Consider the following 24,296-nt stretch of genomic DNA (forward strand, 5'->3'; position numbering starts at 1 on the left):
GCTGCTCTGACTCCAGCCCTCCACGCCCACCCTCAGCAAATCCAGCATGCACCATAAACCACTTACTAGAATCGACTTATCTCTTCAAGCTGGTACAGCATGGCCCAAGGCCTCCAGCACACAAAACACTCTGTAAAGCAGAATATTCCAAGGGCTCAGAGATTATCACCCAGGAGCCTGTCAAAGGTCAGTCTTGAAGACAATCCTTTTTTTGAAATGTGAGGATTTGAGCAACCCACGCCTACTGAGTTAACCCTTTCCACCCATTAGTTAGAGGAAAGTTGTATAAACCAAACACGTAAAAATTGTGGCAACCATACTTCAAAGTATTTATGTTAAGAACAAAAAGACAAGTACATATAAGCCATAAAATAATACAGAGCAGAGAAGGTGATGCACGTTTATTTGACCCCTTAGAGATTCAGCCTGGTGTTGCTAGGAAGTCAAGTTCTGCTATGAACAACAGTCCCTTTTACACTTACATTGAGTCAGTGCAATCTGAGTGGCCTTGGAGAGGAGTGGTTAATCCTGTATGGCTGATGGACGTGAGCACACAGACCCAGAGACCCAAAGCCAATTCTAAAATCAGTCTGGGAATGAAGTCTGATTAGCTCTATGCTAGCACAAACCCAGGCATCCTGAACCAGGCTAGAACCTTGTCATGCGGGGTGTCTGGGCCCGCTCTCCGCACAAGAACAGGATATGGTGAGGCCAAAAAGGAACACCAATGGAGCCACAGATAGGGGGTTCATACCACTATATTCTCGCTGCGGCTGGGTTGGAGACACAGAAGCAAACATCCACCAGTACCCCAACAAAGGGTCTTCCTGCACCCCAGTTTCGCTGGCGGCTGGGTGAGACATAGGAAATAGGATCCACACGATGCGCAATCTGCCGTCCGCTTTTTTGCCTGCCAACCAACCAACAACCAACCAACCCAGTCACCGCAGTTGTATCAGTGGCCAATTGGCTAACTGGTTACAGCTGATGGCCAACCAGCCACAGCCGATGGCCATCTACTACCCGAGCCAGCACCTTTACAGGTGAGGCCGAGAGCCTGGAAACCGCTCTGTGGGACTCTGTCCCCACAAACCTCTACCAAAGATCTCCTGAGCTAGCTCAGAATGAGTCCAGCTAGCAAGGGAAAACACACACCAGTCAAAGAGGCTGGTAGAAATGGTGTGAAGACACATTTTGACTGATATTTGTCCAATAGAAATGGGTCGAGAAATTTTCCTTTATATCTTCAGCTAATATGATGTCAGTCATTCTGGAAATACAGGAGAATGGAAGGCAAGTAAGCTGGATGCTTGAATATGTCAAATAGTCTCTAGAAGTAAAGATGAGATGTAGAGGTTATGCATTAATGTTTCCTGTGATGTCTGCATTCACAGAGTAATCTTATAAGAGATGCCCAACTACTGTGACAGGTGTGTCTGCCTCAAAGGCCTGAGCAATTTAAATGGCACTATTTAAAATAGGGATCATAAATGTGAATTATTGAATAAGGACACACATATTTTTCTTGAAAATTAAATCTAGCTTTGATAAAAGTTGATTGCAATTAAATACTTTCATTTGAGGGTCAGATTTTCTTCTCTGGAGAAGGAGAGCATCTAGCATGGATCTTAGACCTGAGTTATCAAATTCAAAAGGACAAAACGAGAACCTGAGAGACAGGTTGTAACGCCAAGAAGGTTAGGAGTTGAGATCAAAGTACTAGGAGGAGCGTCATTTCAAAAGAATTCCCTGAGCCAGGGTTCGGGCACTTTACACCAAGACTCAAGTCTCTGGTCTGGACGTGCTAGGAGCAGGAAAAGTAGCTGACGGAAGGCAGACAGACACTAGGTAGCCAGTTGTAAGTTTCATACAAGGAATTATGGGAAAACTGAACTGTGGTAGCAAAGAAAATAGCCACAGACTGAGAGCAGGATTATCTTGTGGAACTAGCCAGTGTTGCTCCCATAAGAAGACAGAATGAGACACTCACAGATCTACGGGGTCTGATGATATCATTCAGAAAAGGCATCAACTTGGATTTTTAGTGCTAACAATTTTTCTAATTCAAATTTATTGGGGTGACCGTGGTCAACAAAACTACATAGGTTTCAAGTGTATGATTCTATAACACATCATCTGTATGTTGCATTATGTGTTCACCAAGAATACATTTTTATTCTAAAATTAAGAAATTTTATGTTAACATGGGGTAATTTTTTTCTTTTTTAGGGGAAGTCCAAAACCATACCCTGCTTTAATCCTAACACTTTATTACCAGGTAAGTGTGCATCCGATTGAGTAAGATGAATTTTCATTGTAGATATGAGTGCATTGTTTGCCTCAGAATATATGTATATATATATATATATATATATATATATATATATATATATATATATAAAACTATATATTATTAGTTTATAAAGTTTCTTTATAATATATGTATTCTCTGTAGTACCTTTTCATGCTCTAAACATGGAATAAACCTTTTGAAATAATGAGCACTTTGCCACTAGTCCCATTAATCCATGAAGAATTTCCTTTAGATTTTCATTTGTAAAAATTGCTACCTCTATGTAAGCACCAGCATAGTAACAGAAATACATCTAAAATTGATGAGTGAGGTTTTTATTAATCTCTAGAATGAAATAAACTTTATGTCTCATTTTGTAAGGTAACCTCTTTGCAATGGTACTTAGCTGTTATTCTAATTATTTAGGGCTCACCGAACAGGTAAGAATTGTGTATAAAATACTCAACATATAATTTGGAGTTAAAGGTTATCTTGTACAAACTTTGGTCTTCACATATCTCTGCCTAAATTATGTGAAATTTCTTAGTGTTTCCAACAAAACCAAATAGGTTGATACTTTGTATCCTCTTAGTTTCTATATTTAATTGCTCTACAACAAACCAGTTTTTGCCATATATTGAACATTTATCCATCTTATTTAATCATGAGTTCCTCTAATGCAGAGCTAAAAGATTTCACAGGAATGATTTCTTTTATCCTATCATAATATGCTTTTAATATTTTGCTGTTGGAGCAGCCATACACAGGTAGTTTGAACAGAATGCTTAGGAACATTGACTTTGAACCCAAATGCTTTGGTTAAAATCCTGGCTCTGCCAGTTTCTAGCCCAGTGGCCTTAGGCAAATTATGTAACCCTCTATGATTCAGCGTCGTTGTCTGAAAAATAGGGCTCATAACAAGACATATCTCATTGGTTTGTTGTAATGGTTCAGCGAGTTAATAAAAAATGTTTAGAACACTACCTCACATGTAATAAGCTTTCGATAAATATTAGGTATATTAGTCAGGTAAATCTTCCAGTACAATTTAAAAAATACATGGACACACTTCCCCTAAAGTGACTAAACTTGATATATGCATATCAAGTTTATAGAGCCAGGTATGGACATGCATAGTAACCTATTGATAGAAATCATTATAAATAATAAAAAGAGGATTCATAATGTTGTCCATTGATTGTTTTCTCTATGATGATTAGTTTAAGAATACATGTGTGAGGCTCTAGTTTAAAAAATGTCATCAGTCTGAGAAGCGTTATTTGGACAGTTTGTAATTTTGAAAATTATTGCTGGAGTCTTCATAATTATTATTAATTAACTTGCCTTCTTGTGACATGTCCACGGCTTACACAGATCCTCTGCTGCGTGACTATTGGGTGTATGAAGGCTCTCTTACTATTCCACCTTGCAGTGAAGGTGTTACCTGGATATTATTCCGATACCCTCTAACTATATCCCAGCTACAGGTGAGTGTGGTACTTTAACTCTTTTAGAATGAAGTTCTGAGTTAAAGGTTAAATTCTGTTTCTGTAAAAGGGAAATGTCTGTTTTATGTTTTAGCTTTCTTTAGATCAGTCACATCTTTGCAGATGAAAGTTAAATGTCTCGAACTAGTGAAAGCAACTGAAAGGTCAAGGAAGAACAGCACCCAGCTATCATTTATATCTGTGTTTTAAAAGTCAGTTTTTACAGAGTAAATAGAAGTCACTGAAATAGTCAAACTGTCAATTCATCTAGTTATTCCTTTGTATGTATGGTTTTCCCAAGCACAGAGAGGAAGAAGGTCTTGGAAGTAAAGTGAGATTGCTGCTTATTTCTGGTTAAGTCACACATGGGCTTTGTAATATTTCTTTCTTGGCTTGCACAGGAAAATCGTGTATGAAGAAGGGTGAGGGAATTAGAAAGAATATCTTGGAAAGTTCTGGATTGTTCTGTAGCCTCACTTTTTGTCACCTACCTCCCACCTTGGGCTCTGGATAGGTGCTTTAAATACTGATGCACAGTGTGTGGGGGCACCGAGGTAGATTGTCCCTGGGGTGTTACCTGGTGAAACATGCGGCAACATAACAATAATGCATTGAAACAATGATTTTCACATTAGTGCTTTCCATGTCTCTTATCCCTCAGGGCCTGAGGGATATATTCTGGAAGGTGTTAGTTTTTCTTCGTGATCTACCTCAAAAAGCTGGAGCAGTAAATAAACCAGTTTCCTATAGTATTATAAGTTTTTACAAACTCTTACTATATCCCTTATCATTTTATAAGAAGTTCACATTTCCTACCTACTCAGTAAATCCTCCTTTTGCTTGTCCTTAAATCTTTAAAATCCCTTCTTCAACCTTTAACAATTTCTTCTAACTCTTCTGTTTCTAAAGATTAATTTTAAGAGTTCCTCATTCAGCGTCTCCATCCTTTTGTTATTTTATAAACATTGACTACACCACCTTTGGACCTTTCTATTTTTAATATGACAATTCCTAATTCCTTTATTCATTCATTCATTGATTTGTTCTTACAAGAAACTATTCCTGAGTGCCAACCAGGCACAGAGGATGCAGAGATTAAAACACAGTCTTCACCCTTAAAAGTTCACCAGAGGGTTGGGAGGTAGACGATCATACAGGTGATTGTGATCAGTAAGGTGGTCTGGAAACATATAGGAAAGAAACCCAACCCAGACTGGGAGGTCCAGGCACTCACTCCTGAAAAATATTAGGGGTCAGTCTGGTGCAGGAGAGGGAAGAAATAAGAAATCTGAGTCTAACATTAAGAACAGAAGATTGGACGAATGATATATAGGTTGTGATTTAGCAAAGATGATAACTGCTGTCACAGATACATGTAAACCTCAAAATTTTAGTGATTTGTCACAGTAAAAATTTATTTCTTACATAAAATTCAACAGATGTGTTTTTGATTCACAGTGAAGTCTTTTCTCTGTGCAGTCATTCAGGAGATCAGGTTGAAAGACTCTCTGCCATCTTTAATGCCTCATTTGCAAGGTTGCCCTAGGTGTGGGCATGGGACCAGCAGGAAGGGGAAGAGCTTGGGGGATCTCAGGGGAGGTTTTTTAAAGGGCCACTCCTAGAAATGGTGAACCCCCTTATGCTTACCGTCTGTTGGCTAGAACTGAATCACATGGCCACACCTGATCGCAGGGGATGCTGGTAAGTGCACTCTAGCTTCATGTCCAAGAGAAAGAAGAAATGGATTCGAGAATCAGATCAGCTCAAGTTGAGGAGGAATGTCAGCCCAGCTGAGTGCAAAACCTCATTGCAGGTAGAGGAGATGGCACCACCCAGGAACTAAGGAATTGCCCAAGGGCCTGTGGTGGGTGTCCTGGGTGCAGCTGAGGGCGTGGTGTCCTGGGATCCAGGACTGGAGAGAGTATTTCCGAGATGTGGAGGAGGGAGGTTAATAGTAACAAATGCTACAGAGGATATAAATAGGGCTACTGCTGCTCACCCCATTGGCAATAAGCGAACCCTCTAAAAATATGCCCAGCTGTCACTTCTCAGTTCATACCCTTCACTTTTGTTTCCTTGGCCGTGTGTGAACGCTGCTTGATGCTGGTGTTAGCACTTCTCCGTGGCTTGTCTGTGGCTCCCCTTCTCCATTACCATTCCCCTACCTTCCTTTCCATCATGCTGCTTCTCGTTGCTCCAGGTAAACTCCCTGACCCATCCAACCAGTTTTTCTTGAGGCTCCTACCATGGAGAAAGCCTTTATTTCTTTTCAGAGTTGCCTCATCATTGCAAGCAAGGTGCATGAACTGGAACTATAATTGCCAAATAGGCAGTTGTTAACTGAAGCGAGATGTTTTCATAGAATGTTGAGCTGTAAATAGAAGACCAAGGATAAATACAGACCAAAGACTATCTTTCAAGAAGTTTCATGGGAAAAGCAAGGAGAGACAATGTGGAAAACAATAGAAGCTTTGTAGGCATAGTGGAAGGAGCCAGAGGAAGGAACAGTCAATGCTATTATTCTCAGGTTTCAGATGAGGAGACTGAAGCTTATGGAGATTAAGAAACCTTTGCCTGGGCCATACAGGTAGTAAGGGTAGATTTGGGACCCAACTCAGTTCTGTGTGATGTCAGTGCTGGGTGTGTAATCACGGCCCCTTTTCAACTCTTGCCCTTTTCAACATTACAATTCCTTTGAGACCCTCTTTTTGTAAGAGACCTTGTCAGGAAAATCTCAATAGTATTAGAGAAGCTTTCTACCTCCATCTGTATGTTTTGTGTCCCCAGTTGGAGGAGTTTGGTTTCTTTCAGTCAGTTAGAAACACAAAATAAGACCTTCAGAGGCTGAGGCCCAACATACAGATTTAGGAATCATTGGCATAAAAGGAGGAGCTGAATGACAGAAACAGATGAGATGCCCAAGAAAAGGGTATGGACAAAGAAGAGCAGAGTCGAGAAAATGGGAGAAGACACTATGCTGGGACATGTTCCTGAGGGTAACCTTTTTTTGATAAGAAAGCTCTTCTAAGCTGGTAGGGTCCCATGGAGCTTAGTACTCTCCATGTGCCACCTGGTTACTCCAGGTCCCTTCTCCAGCTGATGTCATATTTCCAAAGCAGGCAGGAATTATGGGATTAACAGATGTGTGTGTGTGCGTGCGTGCGCACGTGCGCGTGTGTATGTGTCTTTGTGTGTGTGTCTTTGTGTGTGTGTGGAGGCCTTGCTTGCTGTTGGCTGCCCTGTGCTTGCTGTCAGACTGTAAGAGATTGCAGCCTGAGCTGTCAGAGCTGGGGTGATGCAGTTGCTATTATTCTGTGAATGACACATGTAAAAGATCAAACGTCCCTCTGCATTGATTATACTTGCCCTACAATTGGATTCTAGGACAGTGATACACATTTCCTTATTGTTGCTTCAGGTAGCACAAAAGCTTAACATGGCTTAATTTCAAAGCACCAAGGCTTAATGCACAGTGTGTTTTGTGATACTGGGATGCACTCACCAGCCTTTATATGTCATTGACACTATTAATACAAGCAACTTATTGATATAATAAGGTAATATATGTCTTAGTTCTACCTTCCTTTTCTTTATCCTTGTCATAGGCTGATGTTAGCATGTGGAATTGCTCTTTTGAGAGTGATCTGGATAATTTAATCACTAGTTCATATACTGCTTCATTTCGTAATTGAAATCTAATGTTTTCCAGGCACCATAGTAGGCACTGAAAGTGGAGGTCCAATAGGATGTGGCCCTTCCTCTAGGAATTCTTCACCTAGGGGGAAAGCCAAAGATTCACACTTAAAAAACAGTCATTTCATGTGCACAGTGCCATGGGATAGCATGAACATGGCCTTGTGGTATCAAACAGGAAACGTGCCTGCATGAGATGTAGCCATCTGGTAGACCTTTCTCAAACCAGGTGAAGAGATGTGGCATGGGTGTTGGTGGGCACTGCCAATAGGGGGAGAAGTGCGTGCACAGGCATGCGGGCAAGAGTGAGCATAGTGCCCCTAAAAATGCACACTGTAGTGTAAAGGGCCAGTGACACGAGACGAGGTTCAGAAGGGGAGCATGGGCCCGACCTCCATCACAGAGCACAATAATAACCACAGTAATTTCTATTTTTTGAAACTCCATTAGGATTAGCCTTGCTGGGCCACAAAAAAAGAAAATTCTCAGTTTTACTTAGAATTCCATAAGGATTCCCCTGCTAGCATGGTATTGGGAACGCTAGTGTTGAGCTGTGTTGTGAATGTTACCTGATGTCCCGTAAATATGAGATACAATATTTTACTAGCGTGCTGACCAGTATGTGATGCTACAATCCAGAGACAAATCATTGTGCCTTTGGGTCTTGCTGGCTACAGAGAAAACCTTGCTTTGTATTGTCCCTCCAAGTAAGGCCAGTGACAAAGTCTCACTCACGAAGTCGTCCTCGATTATTGGCCAGCTTTTCTGAAAGGGGATGTGTGTTGGAAGGAATGATCTCAACTACTCTGGAAATAGATGATTTTCCAATTAGCTGTAGCTTTTCAAGAAAAAAGATTTAGGTGCTAATAGCACAAAGCTCTATTACAGCATCTGTTCAGAGGGCAGCAATGTTAAAACGTACACACACACACACACACACACACTCACACAAACACACTCTCACACACAGACACTCAGACACATGCATATATTATATATTAAAATATAATTAGGTGTGATTTAGAAAAAAATTATCATCGTAAGAGACTGTAAGGCAGTCTGTCCATCACTTGCATGTTTCACTGTTGCTGCTCGTATAATTTCAGAGAAAGCAAAGCAAACATAGGAAAGGTTCAGAGAGGGCAGTAAAAATGAGAGGAACCAAAGGGAGAGGATGTGATTCTAAAATCTAAACCACGAAAAATTGCAAAGTCTCATATTATCGCACTTAAAGAAAATCAGAGAAAGATGGAGATACAGAGACAGTGACTGAGAATTGACATGCAAAAAAAAAAGAAGAGCAAATGGCAGGTGGAGTCTACACAGCTGATTATATTGAGAAATATAAAACTACTATTTGGTGGTAAGAAAAGATGATATAGGAACATTTGTGACAACATGGATGGATCTTGAGAGTATAATGCTAAGCGAAATAAGTCAGACAGAAAAAGCAGAGAACCATATGATTTCACTGATATGTGGTATATAAACCAAAAACAACAAAAGAACAAGACAAACAAATGAGAAACAAAAACTCATAGACACAGACAATAGTTTAGTGGTTACCAGAGGGTAAGAGGGGGGTGGGGGGTGGGAGATGAGGGTAAGGGGGATCAAATATATGGTGATGGAAGGAGAACTGACTCTGGGTAGTGAACACACAATGGGATTTATAGATGATGTAATACAGAATTGTACACCTGAAATCTATGTAATTTTACTAACAATTGTTACCCCAATAAATTAAAAAAAAAGAAAAAAAACTGTATTGAAGAAAAATGTTTCCTCTTATGTCATAGGGTTCACGTGTATGTGATTAAGCTGCTGGGTATTATTATGGAAACAACTGGTATCTTGAATAATCATCTTCCATAGGATAACGATGTGTCTGCACTAGCACATAAAGAAAAAGTTCTCAGTCTTAACTGCTGTCCTCTGAAATGCACAGCAGCTTGATTCAAGGAGGAATAGTTTTCTGCTTAAGTGTAGTGCTCACAATTAAGCCTATAGTGGAACATTTATATCTTCCTGAGTACTAAGAATTCTAGATTATGGAACTGGAAGCCTTGCATTTTTTATGTTATTCTTGGTTTAGCATACCATATGCTGGGGAAAACACACACACACACAATTGGATGGATTTGAATGAGTGTAATTTTCTTTTTTTTTAATGATCAATAAGCATTATATTAAGATAAACAGTGGTCTAAGCATTAGGAAGCCAAAATGAAAACAGTGTTTATTCAGTTATATTGTTATGTTAGGAAATGAGATTCCAAGAACATAATCATTCATCAAATCTGACAATAGAAATTGTAAGACACATTCTGACTTCACAGAGACATTAAAATGTGAACAATACTCAGAATGATAAGATGTGCTGTTTTGATACAATGGCATATGCACGAGTTGTGTGCACACACACATGCATAGAAATGGATTGATCGTTAAGTTTTACTCTCCTTTTCCTGCTTCCTCCTCTGCTCTTTGCCCCTTACTAATCTATTTCTTAACTTACCTACTTTCTCAAATTAGATGTGTCTGTTATTTCCTTTCTCTTTCAACATCAAGTAACACCAGTGAAACAAAAGAATATGGAATATGTTCATTGTTTTTCACTGTGTGGCTATATGTCTTTTAGAACTTGGAAAACCATTTTCAGTTTTGTTTCTTCTCCGTCTCGCCTCTCCTCTCCATCCTTCCCCTTTCCGTATTTCCTATGGATTGAAAGTGGGGCGCTTCCTAGCTCCCCACAGCCATGCCACAGTAAGGCATGGTGTGTGCCTGGCCTGTGGGATCTGGGAGCTCGCATGGTCTTGGAGAGCTGAGGAGTTTGATTATGTCCAGGGCTCAACGGCCTTTCTTGTCTTTGTGCTCCTTATGGGATTTGAGGGGCTGTTAGTCCTAAAACCAGGTTGTTGCAGGGACGCGGCATGATCCCGTTTGAAAATGATTTCAAGTAGTTCGGAACATTTGTTGTAAATTTACTTCTGTATCCATGATTCTCAAACCATCCCCTGGAGAGATCGTGAAAACATCGATTGCTGCCCCCGCTCCACCCTCTCCAGCTGCTGATTCACTGGGTCTGGCGCAGGAACGTATTCCAGGAACCACAGTTTGAGAACCACTGTTTTTTATCCAACAGCATTGATCTCCATGTATAACTTAGCTCAGCACTTAACACCAGAAGCTGAGTTCCTAAAGTGTAGCACCAGACCAGCCCTGTCCCATGGAAACGCGACGTGAGCCAAGTATGTAAGACTGCAATTTCTGGTACCCACAGTAAAAAAGTCAAAATAAAAGGGGAAATTAATTCAAGTAGTATATTTTAACACAATAGATCCCAGATAGCATTTTAACATGTCATCAGTATAAAAATCACCGATGAGATTTTTTACCGTCTAATTTTTGTCCTGCCTCTGACTTTCAGTGTGCTCTGCACTTACGGACACTTCGACACAGATGAGCCACATTTCAAGTGCTCAGTGGCCACAGAGGGCTGGTGGCTGCTGTGCTGGACAGTGCAGCTCGAGGCTTTTCTCTCTCTCCTCGGAGACTCCCTCTTTCTTCTCTTAACATGGGTTATTTCTAGGCACTTGTGGGAAATTTTGTATATATTTCCTCAGTGTCTTCGATGGTAGAGAGCACTGCCTCTGTGATCGGATATTCCATGATCTGTAATTCTTGAGTAAGTTCCAGTATGTGGGGCTCATCAGTAACTATCCTAAAGTGATGATGGGAAGACAGTGGCAGAGACCAGGGCTGGGGACTGGGATAAGTTTACGTGAATGTTACTGGGAAAGGATGTTCTCTTCTCTAAGATCGTCCTAAAAAAAAAAAATAGATCAGATTAAGGAGTAAGTGATAGAATGAGTGTTGGTTTATAGACAAGGGGTCAGTAAGAAAGAGGAAGTAATGATTTTAGACAGTTAGACAAATGGGGTACAAGAAAATGAAACAAATGACAACAACAAATCTGCAATATATGAAAGGTGGATATACATACACCTTTGTATGTATACATACATATACATACAGATTTTATATATATATATAAAATCTCACTACATATATGTGGACTATTTAAGTACAGTTTGGTTTGACTCTTTTAGTTGATTGTTACCATAAGGAATGATATTACTCTAATTCATGTATCATCATTGGTTGATGACAAAATGAGAACACCACCGTTTATGTGTTATTTTTCTCTTTTAACATGATGACACAACACCTGATATGTAAGTCCAAATAAGTCAACTAGAGGATGTGCATATGAACTTGGGTACTCCTAACAATAGTAAGTGCCAAACCTCAAATCCCGGACGTAAACCCTTTAAATGCACCCATAAAGAAAGCAATTTTAAAAGCTCAACTTTGAGTGAGTAATCTGGTTCATAAGTCCGTGAAGGTTGGACTAAATGTTTTACTTAGATCCACTGGAATGTAACCCGATTCAGAGAAGAGTGACTATTCAACTCTGCTACCTTCAGAAGAGGAGAATTTGTCTCTGAAGTGTTGGATCTTTGTTCTGTCTCTTTTAAATTGGTTAAAAACAAATACCATATTCAAGTAGAGTAGCATTAAAAATTGACAAAATCATACATACTGATATACGTGATAATGATAGTCTCTATAGTGCCTGGACGTTTGAATTTTGGTGAAGACTTTTATCCTGAGATTGTATTCTGTTCATTTCTCACCATCGCTCATTTCAGAGGGATAACACAGTACGCACTGGAAACCATTTGAAGTGACTAAAGGATTTGAAGGGTGGTTACTTCAGAAAAATTGGCATTTCAGAAGAACGGTGTTTTTCCCTCGATCTCTGTTGATGTTTGAATTATTCCAAGAGTTGCTATGATCAGAGAAAAACATTTCTTGTGAAATAGTTCTCTCCAAGAATACAATGATTGGAGACCAGCTCACTGTGGGTTCAGATCGTCTCTTCTAGAAGCTGTTTTCACAGAAGGTTGCTTCAGGCTGAGGCCTGGAGCTTGAACTATTTATCTTCAGTTTAGAATATGTAAATACAAAATTAACCTGGCTTTAACATAAGCTTCCAAGTCAATAAAAATGGAGAATTTCTTAAAATAGTCGTGTTTCTAGCCCACATTGCTCATTAGTTGAGGCTATTAAATATGGTAACATGTAAAGTGAATGCAAAGAGAGATGACTTTCTATTTTCCCTGTCAATTGGTTTATTATTTACAGTCAATTTTTAGCATATAAAATTGGAGTTAAATATTTATCCAAAATGCTACAGGTTTGACTTCAAAAGAAGTTGTGCTAGTGTTTATCGAATACTTCATGTGTGCTTAGAACTGTGCTGAAGGATTTTCATGCATTATCTCACTTACTTCTAACTTCACCCTTGCAAATACTGTTATCTTTGTCTCCCCTGTATACGTGTGGAAACTGAGGTTTAAAGAGGTGAAGTAATTTGGTCATTTGGGTCTCAGGTGGTGGAGCCAGGATGAGAACCAGCCTTTCGATGCAGAGCCCACTGCCTTCGCCTTCATATCCTTCTGCTTGAAAAAGCATAGGGTCCTCGGACTGACCAGGTTCATTTCCGCTCCACACTTAGGGGAAACTAAGTAAAAACACATTCCAAAAATAATTACAGGAGATACTCATGCAACCTTGGCTCTGGAAACTTTCCAGATGCAGCAAGCTGTAGGTGCTACCCATATTCTCACTCTGACCCTAACAAGGTCTAGTGAAAGCCATTATGTAGTTTAAATAGCTAATTGCTTATTTGACTGGCACTTGTATATAACTGTAGCATGTAGGTGTTACTTAAAAAAAACAAACAAACAGGACATTGTAGCTGGGTCAAACTTGTCCCATGTAGGGAAATCAACTAGTATTTGGAGACATGGGAAAATAACATTAGAAGTCAGATTTCTAACCTGGGTTCTGATCTAACAAGCCGTTTAATTTTTCCCCAATGCTGTCTCCCAACATGTACATGAGTGGATTGAATTAGAATCTTGTGAGATGCAACGATTTTGGTGTCAGGGAACCTCTACTTAGGAAAATTCATGAAAACTTTTGCATATCATTCAGGTGTTTTTTTGCGCCCCCTAAAGTCTGTAGGGGTTTCTGGACTTTTATGAGAGCCCCTAGTTGATCTCTTGCATTTTCTTTCACTTTATGAAGGGGAGAATTCTCTTGCTGTGCTGTCTGAAGAACCTTTGTAGATATAACTTTCTGATATACTGTGAACTTTTGGTGGATTGATGCTGATCAAATCATATTTGCTCAACATCCTGGGATATATACAGGATATAGGTCTATCGACTGGACTAGAATGTCTGAAGAGGTGGCTGTGGACCAGGGAAAAAAAGCAGGTGGACTTGGAATTGTCAAGTTAGTTTGGAACCTTCCTACCCTCAGCTTCCCCTTTTGTGTAAGGAATGAAGAATGTCTCTGTTATGTGACAATATAGTATTTAAATGAAATAACAGATGGTGAACCCTGTAGGTCAATCATCTAATAGACAGGAATGAGCCTAGCAAATGTTCTTCACACGTTTGCTTGTTGCTTAGATACTTCTCAGAGGGTCATGTCTGGCAGGCGACGGGTTCTTAGGAAGTGCAGACTTGGCAAGTCAAAGAAACTGCAGTGTGGCGGGTGGGAAAGGTCCCTGGCTCTGTGGGATCCTCTTCATAGGTAATGGGAAACCACAGGATCTGGAGAGGCCGCTAGAGAAGGGGAGATGAACTTGAAAACCGCTATTGCTCAGGGAGGAAATTGGGCTTAAACTTTTGGAAACTCAGAGGTATTTTTTTGGACCTGTGCTCTCTAAAGGGCTAGAAGAGCAGCAAAGAGTATCTTTTGATGAAGGAACCCTCCATCTAATGAATCTAGCATCTAATCAATATGAACACACAGCAACATCAGAACTCATTAATTAAAATATTCTTGGGAAGCTTATTAGCTTAACACATTCATTCATTCACTCTTTCTTATTATCCTACTGGCAGATATAAAAGATTTGTGAGAGAGGTGCGTATCATTTTTGCATTAATTAACCCAGCAGGTTGCCGTGGCTGTTGGGTTGACATTGATACCTCTACTTCTGTTGTCTTTATTTCTCTTGCACGGTTCTTGTCTAATGTGTCAGGTCTGGCAGAATTAAGTCTGTTTTCCTTTTTTTGAAGTTTAGTTTTAATACTCTCCTTTTTAATTGTGATTACTTATGTATATTTTAAGTCACTTATGAAACTCCAGTCTTGTTACTATCTGGTAAATGATTAATCTACTTTTTTCTGTTTTTATTTTCAGATTGAAGAATTCCGAAGGCTGAGGACACATGTCAAGGGGGCAGAACTTGTGGAAGGCTGTGATGGGATTTTGGGAGACAATTTTAGACCCACTCAGCCTCTTAGTGACAGAGTCATCAGAGCTGCATTTCAATAGCCAAAGAGAACAAGACAAGTCCTCCTTCTTTTGGGTACGTGCAGATTAAGTAAGGAAATGTGCACACAGTTAACATAAACCTGTCATATCAGAGTTACTCTCATGGTGATCCTGATAATTTTGCAATTTGAGTGTACTTTATTTTGATAAAATTTATGACACATTCTCAAGCCTCATTAATTACAGGTTCAGGTGGTTTTCTAGACTTTCATGCAATGTTGAAAAACAATCTGCAATCCTTATATTTTCTTATGAGAGCAGCCTTTCATTCCAAGCTTTGCTTTCATAAGGAAAGGGACCCCGAGGCAGAGAAACTGACATGCAAGCACCCCTGTAGTACTTCACTGTGTTGTACCCTTGAACCTGCAGCAGTCACTTCCTCATGGCTGAGGAACACAAAGGAAAGGACTAGAGGACGTGAGCCTCAAAGCTGACCCTCACTGTCTGGTTTATCACCTAGTTTATGGAGATAGGTGAAGGCAGACCTGGCATGAATGAAGATACGTGTCCTAGGGAAGTGCATTTATTTGATAGGGCAAGAAGCACTTGTTAATGATCTGAATTTGGTATATTTCTTTATTAATTGAAATATATTCTATACATTTTAATATATTGAATTCAATGTATGTATTCCTAACAAAATAAAACATTGCAAACATGGAAAAGATAAAATATACATAAATGACTATCGACTGGATTATTTCCTTACCTTGCAAACTACCTAAAAGCGCATACATAGGTCAGTGTGCATGGCTGACAAAACACTGCTTCCCATGAGAGAGAAGTATCTGTTGGAATAGTTTTGTAGGAAACAGGACAGAGCTTTGACTGTTTAATGGAGCATTGGGAGTATGTACTCACACACTAGAGTGGTACATGGGGCTGGGGAGTCACACATGAATAGAAATCTCTGGCCTCAAGGAGCTCACAGTCTCATGAGTTAGACAGTCGACACAGGCATTTTAAAAGGTGATCATTTTGTCTATGTGTTTCCCAATCCATTTTCCTACCTCTCTGTTGTTACTGTGTAGGAGGTACCCAGAACTCCAGCCGGATGGTTGTTTTGCCTTGTACGATTGTGCTTTGCTCATAGTCTTTCCTGCCCTACCTTTTGCCTTTTGAAATCCTAGCTACCCTGCAGGCCCAACTCAAATACTGCTCTCAGCATGAATTCTCTGCTTCTCCTTTAAACTGTACCTCTCATGTCACATTCTTTCTTCCATTTAGCTGTTGGTGTGTTTCTTACTTTTTCTGTTACCGTGTTTCCCTGAAAATAAGACCGGGTCTTATATTAATTTTTGCTCCAAAAGACGCTTTAGGGCTTATGCTCAGGGGATGTCATCCTGAAAAATCATGCTACTGCTTATTTTCCAGTTAGGTCTTATTTTATTTTTGGGGAAACACGGTAGATTTCAAGCTTCTTAAGAGTTGAAACATGTTTATTTTACTTTGACTCCATCGTGACACATAACAGTTTGTATCTTAAATGTCTTTAGACAAATTAGAAGTCGTTTAGAACATACACGACCCGTAGGGGCCAGCCTCATCCCATTCATTCATTCATTCATTCTCAGTTTTTACCTTAGCCAGTACAGGTCATCTTTTCCTTCTTCTAATTTTGGAGATGATGAGGGCCAGACAAAGTTGCCTTTGGTACGGATGAGAAGAAACTTTCAGTAACATATATGGTAACAATGGAGAAAATCCAAGAGTGCTTAAGCTAAGCCTTATAGTAGATGAGCTAAAAAGCAAAAAAATTCCATCAAAAATCATTATTGAGCACCTACCATGTGATGAGTTCTGGGCATATAGAGGTGAAAAGAACAGATGTGGTCTCTGCCCTCATAAAGCAAAGTCTGACGTGGGGAACCTGACAATGGAAAAATAAAGACTTCAGAAATATACAATGACAAATTGTAATTAATTCCATGAAGAAGAAAAAGTGTCATGAAGGAGATTTCTGATGGAATATGTTTTGCAAAGGTGCCAAGGGGCTACTCCCTGTGGAGGATGTGAGAATTTGATGCACTGAGGTCCTTGAAAGAAGACCCTGTGAGTCTGGGGGACAGAAGTTAAATGGAAAGCTAGGAAGGGCCCATTTCTGAGAGGGTCGTGTCAGCCATATTAAGGCATTTAATTTCGTTGTGGATGCGTTGAGAACGTATAGACTTTCACTCAGGGGAGTGGCCTGATCACATGTGTGCTTTCAGTAGATCGTGGGTTCTGGAAAATGAATGCATTGGATTATAGGGCCAGGGTAAGAGTAGGAGAATACTGTGATGTCTGCTGAGTAAAAGACGCAGAGGCTCAGATGCTAGAATGGGAGAAGTGGATATGGAGAGACGTTAGTGCATGTGAAACAGACCTTGAAAGTGATACCTAGTGAAAATTGGACAAGGGTGAAGGAAGACGGAAACATCAAAGATAAATTCTGGGGTTTGGGCCTTTGGAAACTGGGTAGCATGTCATTGAGTGACAGCAGCAAAGCTAGAGGAGACTCCGTTTGGGATGGAAAGATAGAGTTGGAGCATGTTGAAAGAGATGCGTGTCAGTCACAAATAGTGGACCTATCATGAAGGTAGCTGGAATTTTGAGAGTGGAGATCAGAGGAGCGGTCTGAACTGCATATGGGAGTTTTGGCATAGAGATTCTATCTATCTATCTATCTATCATGTATCTATCATCTACCTCTATCTACTTTATCTATCTATCCATCTAGCTATCTGTCATGTTCTAGTACTACATAGGGATTACATCATCAAGTGTTCATAAAATCTTATGTGAATCTTTACAATGTGTTAACCAAAGCACAGAGAAGTTAGGTCACTAGCTCAAAGTAATGCAGTCATTATGCAGCAGATCCAGAAATTGGACCCAGGCAGCCTGACTGGCAGAGCCCTTTTTCTTAAACACTACATGACAGAGGTCAGAAGGTGTCCCCACACTGGTGGTCAGGGTGGCATGATGATGAAGGATGCTATTGCCATGGGACAAAGTGGAATGTGAAGGGAGAAGGGGGTCCCGATGCCATGTGGCCGCAGCTCTTGAACAGCCGGGCTGGGGGCTGCAGCTACAGAGAGGGGATGAGATTGAAGGAGACTTTTTGTTAAATTGACATACAGCATTGTGTAAGTTTAAGGTGTGCAATATATTGATTTGATACATTTATATATTGCAATATGATTATCACTGTTAGTTATCACCTCTATCATGCCACAGATAGATCATTTTTTTTTTTTTTGTGGTGAGAACAAGACTTTCTTTTTTAAACAAAAGAAATGCTGGAACTTTTCTATATACTGGCAGGAATGACCCAGTAGATGGGGGAAGGGCCGAAGATGCTGTTTCTCAAAGGGACGAGTTTTAGCCGTGAAGTCTGAAAAGTTGAAAGGGAATGGAATCCTAAGCAAATTCGGAGACTGACTTTTGTTAAGAGCATGGACAATTTATGTGCTGTAACAGAAAGGAAGAAGAGGTGGTGTTTTATAGGCTTAGTGATTCCATGACTTGGCTTTATTATTTAAGGAAGAATGGCAAAATGTGGTAGGAGGGGCAAAGGCAGCCAGGAAGGTGGGAAATTGGAGCAGAGTGAAAGGTGGAAGGGTGGGCTTACAGGAGCGACCCAGTAAGAGGGGCAGGTAGTGAGGTGTGATGAGGTTTGGTGAACATGAATTTCTCCAGTCTAGGTTATCATACCTCTGTGAATATCAGTAACTAGAAAGGACACTATTTAATGAAATAAGATTATTGCCTTGAAGTTTTGATCCATATTTGGTCCTAGACCAGAGTTGTCTCTTTCTAAATATTTAAATAACCATCTGTTTTATCTCTCTCTTACACACACACACACACACACACACACACACACACATGCACACACACAATGAGAGTTTAATGTTAATGAGATAATGTATATTTCAGATACTTCATATTCTTTTTTTTTTTTAACTTTTATTTATTTAAGTGAGTTTTTCCAGGACCCATCAACTCCAAGTCAAGTAGTTGTTTCAATCTAGTTGTGGAGGGCGCAGCTCACAGTGGCCCATGTGGGGATCGAACCGGCCACCTTGTTAAGAGTACTGCGCTCTAACCAACTGACCTAACAGGCCGCCCCATATATTCATTATTTGATAGAAAGATAATGTGTAATTTTCAGTCTTTAAATCGGTTACAGTTTAGGTATTTTAAAAAGGAGGATGGATTTGTGCCCTTGTCTTGGAGTCATTTTCCCAAAAATTCCTAAAAATTGTGTAGGAATTCTTTCAAAGGCAACTCCAATTCTGACTTCAACCTTTTATGAATACATTTTTGATCCTTTTATCTTGAAATATGTTATACAAATCTAGTTATAGTTCTACATAAAAATTATATTGGGAAATCAGACTTATAGGTATGTGCTTTTTATTTGATATTTAATAATGCCCTAAGGCAGGTAATTCAAATTTTTATTAAAGTGAAATGATTTGACAGTCAGACTTTGAATTTAATGCATGAATGTTTCATTTCAGCTCTTGGAACTGAAAAGAAAAAAACTTTTTTCCTGGTAGTTCTCTAAAAAATGTTTAAAATAATTTAGATTTATTTTAGCTATGTTTTACTAAAATAACTTTAGTTTTTAGACTTAAAATGACGTTTTTTTACATGACATGTCTAGACATCTGAAGGACTTTGATAACCAAGATTTATTATTCCCATGAATAATCTGTGACTTTTTATATTACCATCTAGAAGTATGAACTCTGATTTTGTACTTCCATAGAGAATAAGCATATAACTCACCCAGGTGCAGAGCTAGTTCAGATTTCTGGGAGCCAACTGACATTAAATGATTCTTTACCCATTACATTTTCCGTATTATGTGGGAGAAACAAATTTTAATAGCAACAAACAAAAAATAAGACCAAGCGTTATGTCCAGTTTATTTGTTGCTCTTGGTATCATGATATGGGCACTAATCTATCAGTGAAATGATTATTTGCCTATTTGTTTCATTAAGTATTAGCCCGTTTTTAAAAGGCTATTCTGACTGTTCAAAGACACACCTATTTCTTCTGTGACTCAAGTATTGTTAAACCACACACATGTTTAAGATAACTATAATTAATTATAATTATGTACTTTCTGTAAAAAGCAATGCCACAAATCTCTTTAAATAGTTTTCCTTTTTCCTTGTTAAAAGGGGAAAATATAAGTATGCCCCAAATGGATTAGGAAAAAACGCCCAAGCGTAGAAGAAAAAACCAGCGTTATTAATCAAGCATCTCTGAATGATCCCTTTGTAAAACTTGCCCTCATTTTTCTTCCTGGATCTTTGAAGTCACCCTGGACTGTGTTGAACTCCTCCCCACGTATACCTTTTCAATTAATAGTGTTGTCTCTTAGCTTTGATGAAGCTATAGCTAGCATCCATTCCATATCAGTTTTCTTTTATAACCTAGAAGAGTTATAGACTAGGAAAGGATAAGGCATTATAGGAAAGGAGGGGCTATATGGGGAGCGGGAGAATGTCAACTTGGAATGACCAAGTAGGTAAAAGCTATTATCCTTACAGGAGAAATGGAAAGCTCAAAGCCATATTTTCAGTCAATACAACTTGGACTCTCCTCACTCTAACAATTTAACATGATGCACAGCATTAAGGTGAGAAATGAAAGCTCGATGGATATAGCTGTTTTCTATTTACTGTATCATATAGAATTTCTTGAAAATGGAATGGATTTCCTAAAGGATTTCAAAATGATTTCAGGAAAAGGCCACAATACCAAGGGTACTCAACCTATCCATTATATTTTGATTATGTGATGTAAAAGTTGTTATTAAGCTAAAAATGAAAAATATCAAAACTGTATAGGTATTTCTTTCAGATTACTAAACAGGGAGACTAATCCCTGCTTCCACATTATGTCCTTTTTCCCTTTTAATGTTTTGGAATTGTTAACTATTTATTGTGGATAAAAATTCCCGAGTGATTTAGTGTTTTTCTGTCCCCTCCCTTCCCCCCCAAGAATTCAAACAAAATTGTGTTTGGGCAGAAGAAATGAGAACATTTTGCCATCAAGGACCAACTTGTATGTTGAACGTTAATATATACTGCTGATTCCTCTAAATATAGTAGATTGCAAGATTTTAAACCTAAAGGATATAATTTCCAGAAGAAGATCACTGAGACCAGCTTATCTCCTCTAAATATATTCTGCTATGCCTTTCACCTCATGGATGCTCCTTTTTGGTAATTTCCCCCAATCAATATTTTAGCTTTATTTTCCACTTTGAGACTTATTAAAAAAAACCTTATAAAGAGGTATTCGTGTCAATATTTTTCTCCTTTACCTTCTGCCTATTCTCTCTAGTCCTCTTTTCTGTGATCAAGTTCATAGAGTTTAGCTCTTTCACTGCATTAATTGATTTCAAGTTTTTTTTTCAAATTGTGTCAAAAATCCACACAAAATAAAAAGTTGATATTTTGATTATTTTATGCATTTAATAACATTTTGAGCTGCTTTGTACATAAATGACATTCTTTTTATTTTAAACCTTTGTTATATGGTAATACACTTACCATTATATTGAATTTTAGCAAAAAACACTCAAAACATACTAAGTGGCATCAACTGGATAGTGCAAGCCGCAGGAAAGCATATCTGAATGTCGCAGCAAAAGAGTTAGGAAAGCAGAGCCATCACAGAGCGAGGGAATCTCAGCCCTCGCTCATGGTGTCCTCAGGGCCCAGCCTGTGGGGTCTGCTCTGTCTGTGGATGACTCATCTGTACCCACAGCCTTTGGTACCACTAAATGCAGATGACCCACTCATTTGTATTGCTAGACCAGGTCCTCTGTTAAGTTCTAGAATTGAATGCCCGATTGTCTGTATGACTTTTCTCATGGATGTGTCAAAGGCGTCTCAAACTCAATATATACACAAGATTGAATTTATGATCTTCCTTCACAGACCTGGCTCTCTTCCAGTTTTCTTAGAAACCCGAGTCGTATTTGACACCTGTCTTCCTCGCCTCACCTCACATCTCCATTTATCATCCAGTTCTGCAGTTTTGCTTTCTGATAGCTCCCAAATCCATCTATGTGTCTGCATCTCCATCAGCACAACCCATAAAGCGAGCATCGTCTCTCACCTAGACTGTTGCAAAGAACATCCTCTCTCTCATCTACATAGGATTCACGAAAGATTTATAATAAAAATAAAAGACATGGATGACATAGAGCACGCAAACGTGTGTTTCATCTCTGATTGATTGGTACGAGAGTGTTGAGAAGGATTCTGAATCCATATTTGAGCAGAGTGGGAAAGAGTGCTCAGATATGGATTCAGAATCCATAACTAATTGGCACCATCTGCCATTGGGGATGGCTGGTGGTACTTTAGTTTGTTATTGCTGTCCATATAAAAGGTAGTGTTATTGGCATCTGATTTAAATGTCTCAGCTATTCAGGTGCAGACTTTTGAAAATGGGCTTTGGAAAATTTATCTGCGTTAGATCTAGTGATACGTAGCTTGATGTTAGCAATTACAAGGAAATACAGAAACATGAAATGACGAAGTTCCCTGATTTAGCTTCTTTTTAATATTTTCATTTCATTATGTAATAGTTATGGTCCTGATGATTATACATAGCAAATTGCTTATCTATAGCAACACCTAGGAAATCTGAAATCTTAGCATGGAAATGAAATGGTGTGAGGGTGAGGAAAGGATTATGGCATGATGGTGTGCAGGAACTTGGCCAGACCTCTTTGTTAGGGATGGAAGCCATCTCCTGAAGAAGGGAAGGGGTAAGTTAGAGAAGAAGCCATGTAAGAGGAAAGGTATATACTGACATGACCCTCACCAGGGTGAGAAATGATGTGTTTTAAGATATTTTAAATAAAAATATGCCATACAAAATTTTTGCTCATTTAATTATATAGATCTTGGATATTTCTGTTAGTACAAATAGATTTGCCTTATTTTTTTGGCTACTTCGCTTTTAATTAAACAAACATTCCCATTAAAACTTGTTTTGTTAACATATGAAGCTACAATAATCTAGACAATGCCCAATATTTTGGACAAAATATGAAATATTTATTAGATAACATGGAGGTTTTCCTAATGAAGAAATTTGCCACTAGGTAACACATTCTGAAAAATAAGTGAATTGTTAAAACAATAAAACCCCATTGGTCTTCGATGGGTCTGTTTTCCATTGCAGTGCTTCTTTAAACCCCTTCAAAATTTCTGAATTTGTTGTACTTTTAGCAGTTAGAAACTCACAAAGGGAGTTAGCCTTATCTGCAGAAAATATTTTCAGGGACAACTTAGAAGCATGGAGTTCAACTGGATCTCAAAAAGTTACTTAATCTAGTGTTCTGCCTGAAGAGGTTTCAACTAAATTAGCCCAACTGATTACGACACATATCTAGAAACAAACAGGCAAACAAAGCCTTTTTGTCTGAGAACGTCTACTTCAGACTTTTTTACTCCTGCCTAATGCAAAAAGGAAAAAAAAACCTCATGAAATACTGTCTGTAAAGTATTAACTAAATTGGAATGCCATTTTGATAGTAATATTTTTATGGTTTGCCATAAATAAATATTTTTTATTAATGTAACTGGTTATATTCCAAGATTTATAGTTTTCTCCTTTTTGCAGCTTGTGAAGTCCCATAACCTTTATGCTGCAGAGAAACTCATGATTTTTCAGATATGAATGTTTGTTCTGATTTTACTATGGGGACAACCAATAGTTCTCTAATATCTTTTCTTTAAAGAATGATTATAGTTAGTGGAGCCCAGCAATAAAAATCACTGTAATGAGGAATAAAAGATTGTAAATAAGAGTAATAATGTTATTAATCATCCAAGTTAGTCATTGGTGGCACATTCCTGTACCTGAAATATTTCCATAGGAAATAATGCTAAAATCCACATTTACTCATAATTAGGCATAATACAAACCTTCTCTCATCATAATAGTTTCCCAAATCCCAATTCAACTTAATTTCATTGATTTTGATTTCTGAACTAAAAGAACTAAACTTGAACTAGTGAAAAATATAAAATATGTGCATTCAATTAAGAAGTAATTAGATGCTCAATCACCCTTACAACACACCAGGGATTAGGGAAGAAGGAAGAAAAATGTGACTCACTGTAGTGTATAAAACGGTTTTGTTAATTAGTTTTGTGCTAATTGAGATTGGAAAAGTGTCAAAGTATCATAACATAGGTTTACTTCTGAATAGCCTTAAAAGCTAAATTCAATGTTTTATGATACTTTGATGTAGAATAATGTAGAAATGACCAAGCTATATGATTTATCCTAGAGTTTTGGTTAAAGTTTATACAGTCATTCTAAGTTATACATATTAGTGAGTATGGGAAGGTGAAAACCAAATGCTTTTTT

General features: G+C 38.7%; 1 protein-coding gene across 1 annotated transcript in view; it reads left to right on the forward strand.

Annotated features, from left to right (window-relative positions):
- Nucleotides 1-24,296, forward strand: part of CA8 (carbonic anhydrase 8) — a 93,212-nt gene that overhangs the window by 59,763 nt on the left and 9,153 nt on the right. The window contains exons 6-8 of the mRNA XM_033126672.1: nt 2,230-2,278; nt 3,668-3,780; nt 14,761-14,929. Coding sequence (XP_032982563.1) covers nt 2,230-2,278; nt 3,668-3,780; nt 14,761-14,895 — 297 coding nt within the window. The 3' untranslated portion in view covers nt 14,896-14,929. The remainder of the gene's footprint in view (nt 1-2,229; nt 2,279-3,667; nt 3,781-14,760; nt 14,930-24,296) is intronic.

The sequence above is a fragment of the Rhinolophus ferrumequinum genome, chromosome 14 (genome assembly GCF_004115265.2).
Source record: "Rhinolophus ferrumequinum isolate MPI-CBG mRhiFer1 chromosome 14, mRhiFer1_v1.p, whole genome shotgun sequence".
In the NCBI taxonomy this organism is placed as follows: Eukaryota; Metazoa; Chordata; class Mammalia; order Chiroptera; family Rhinolophidae; genus Rhinolophus; species Rhinolophus ferrumequinum.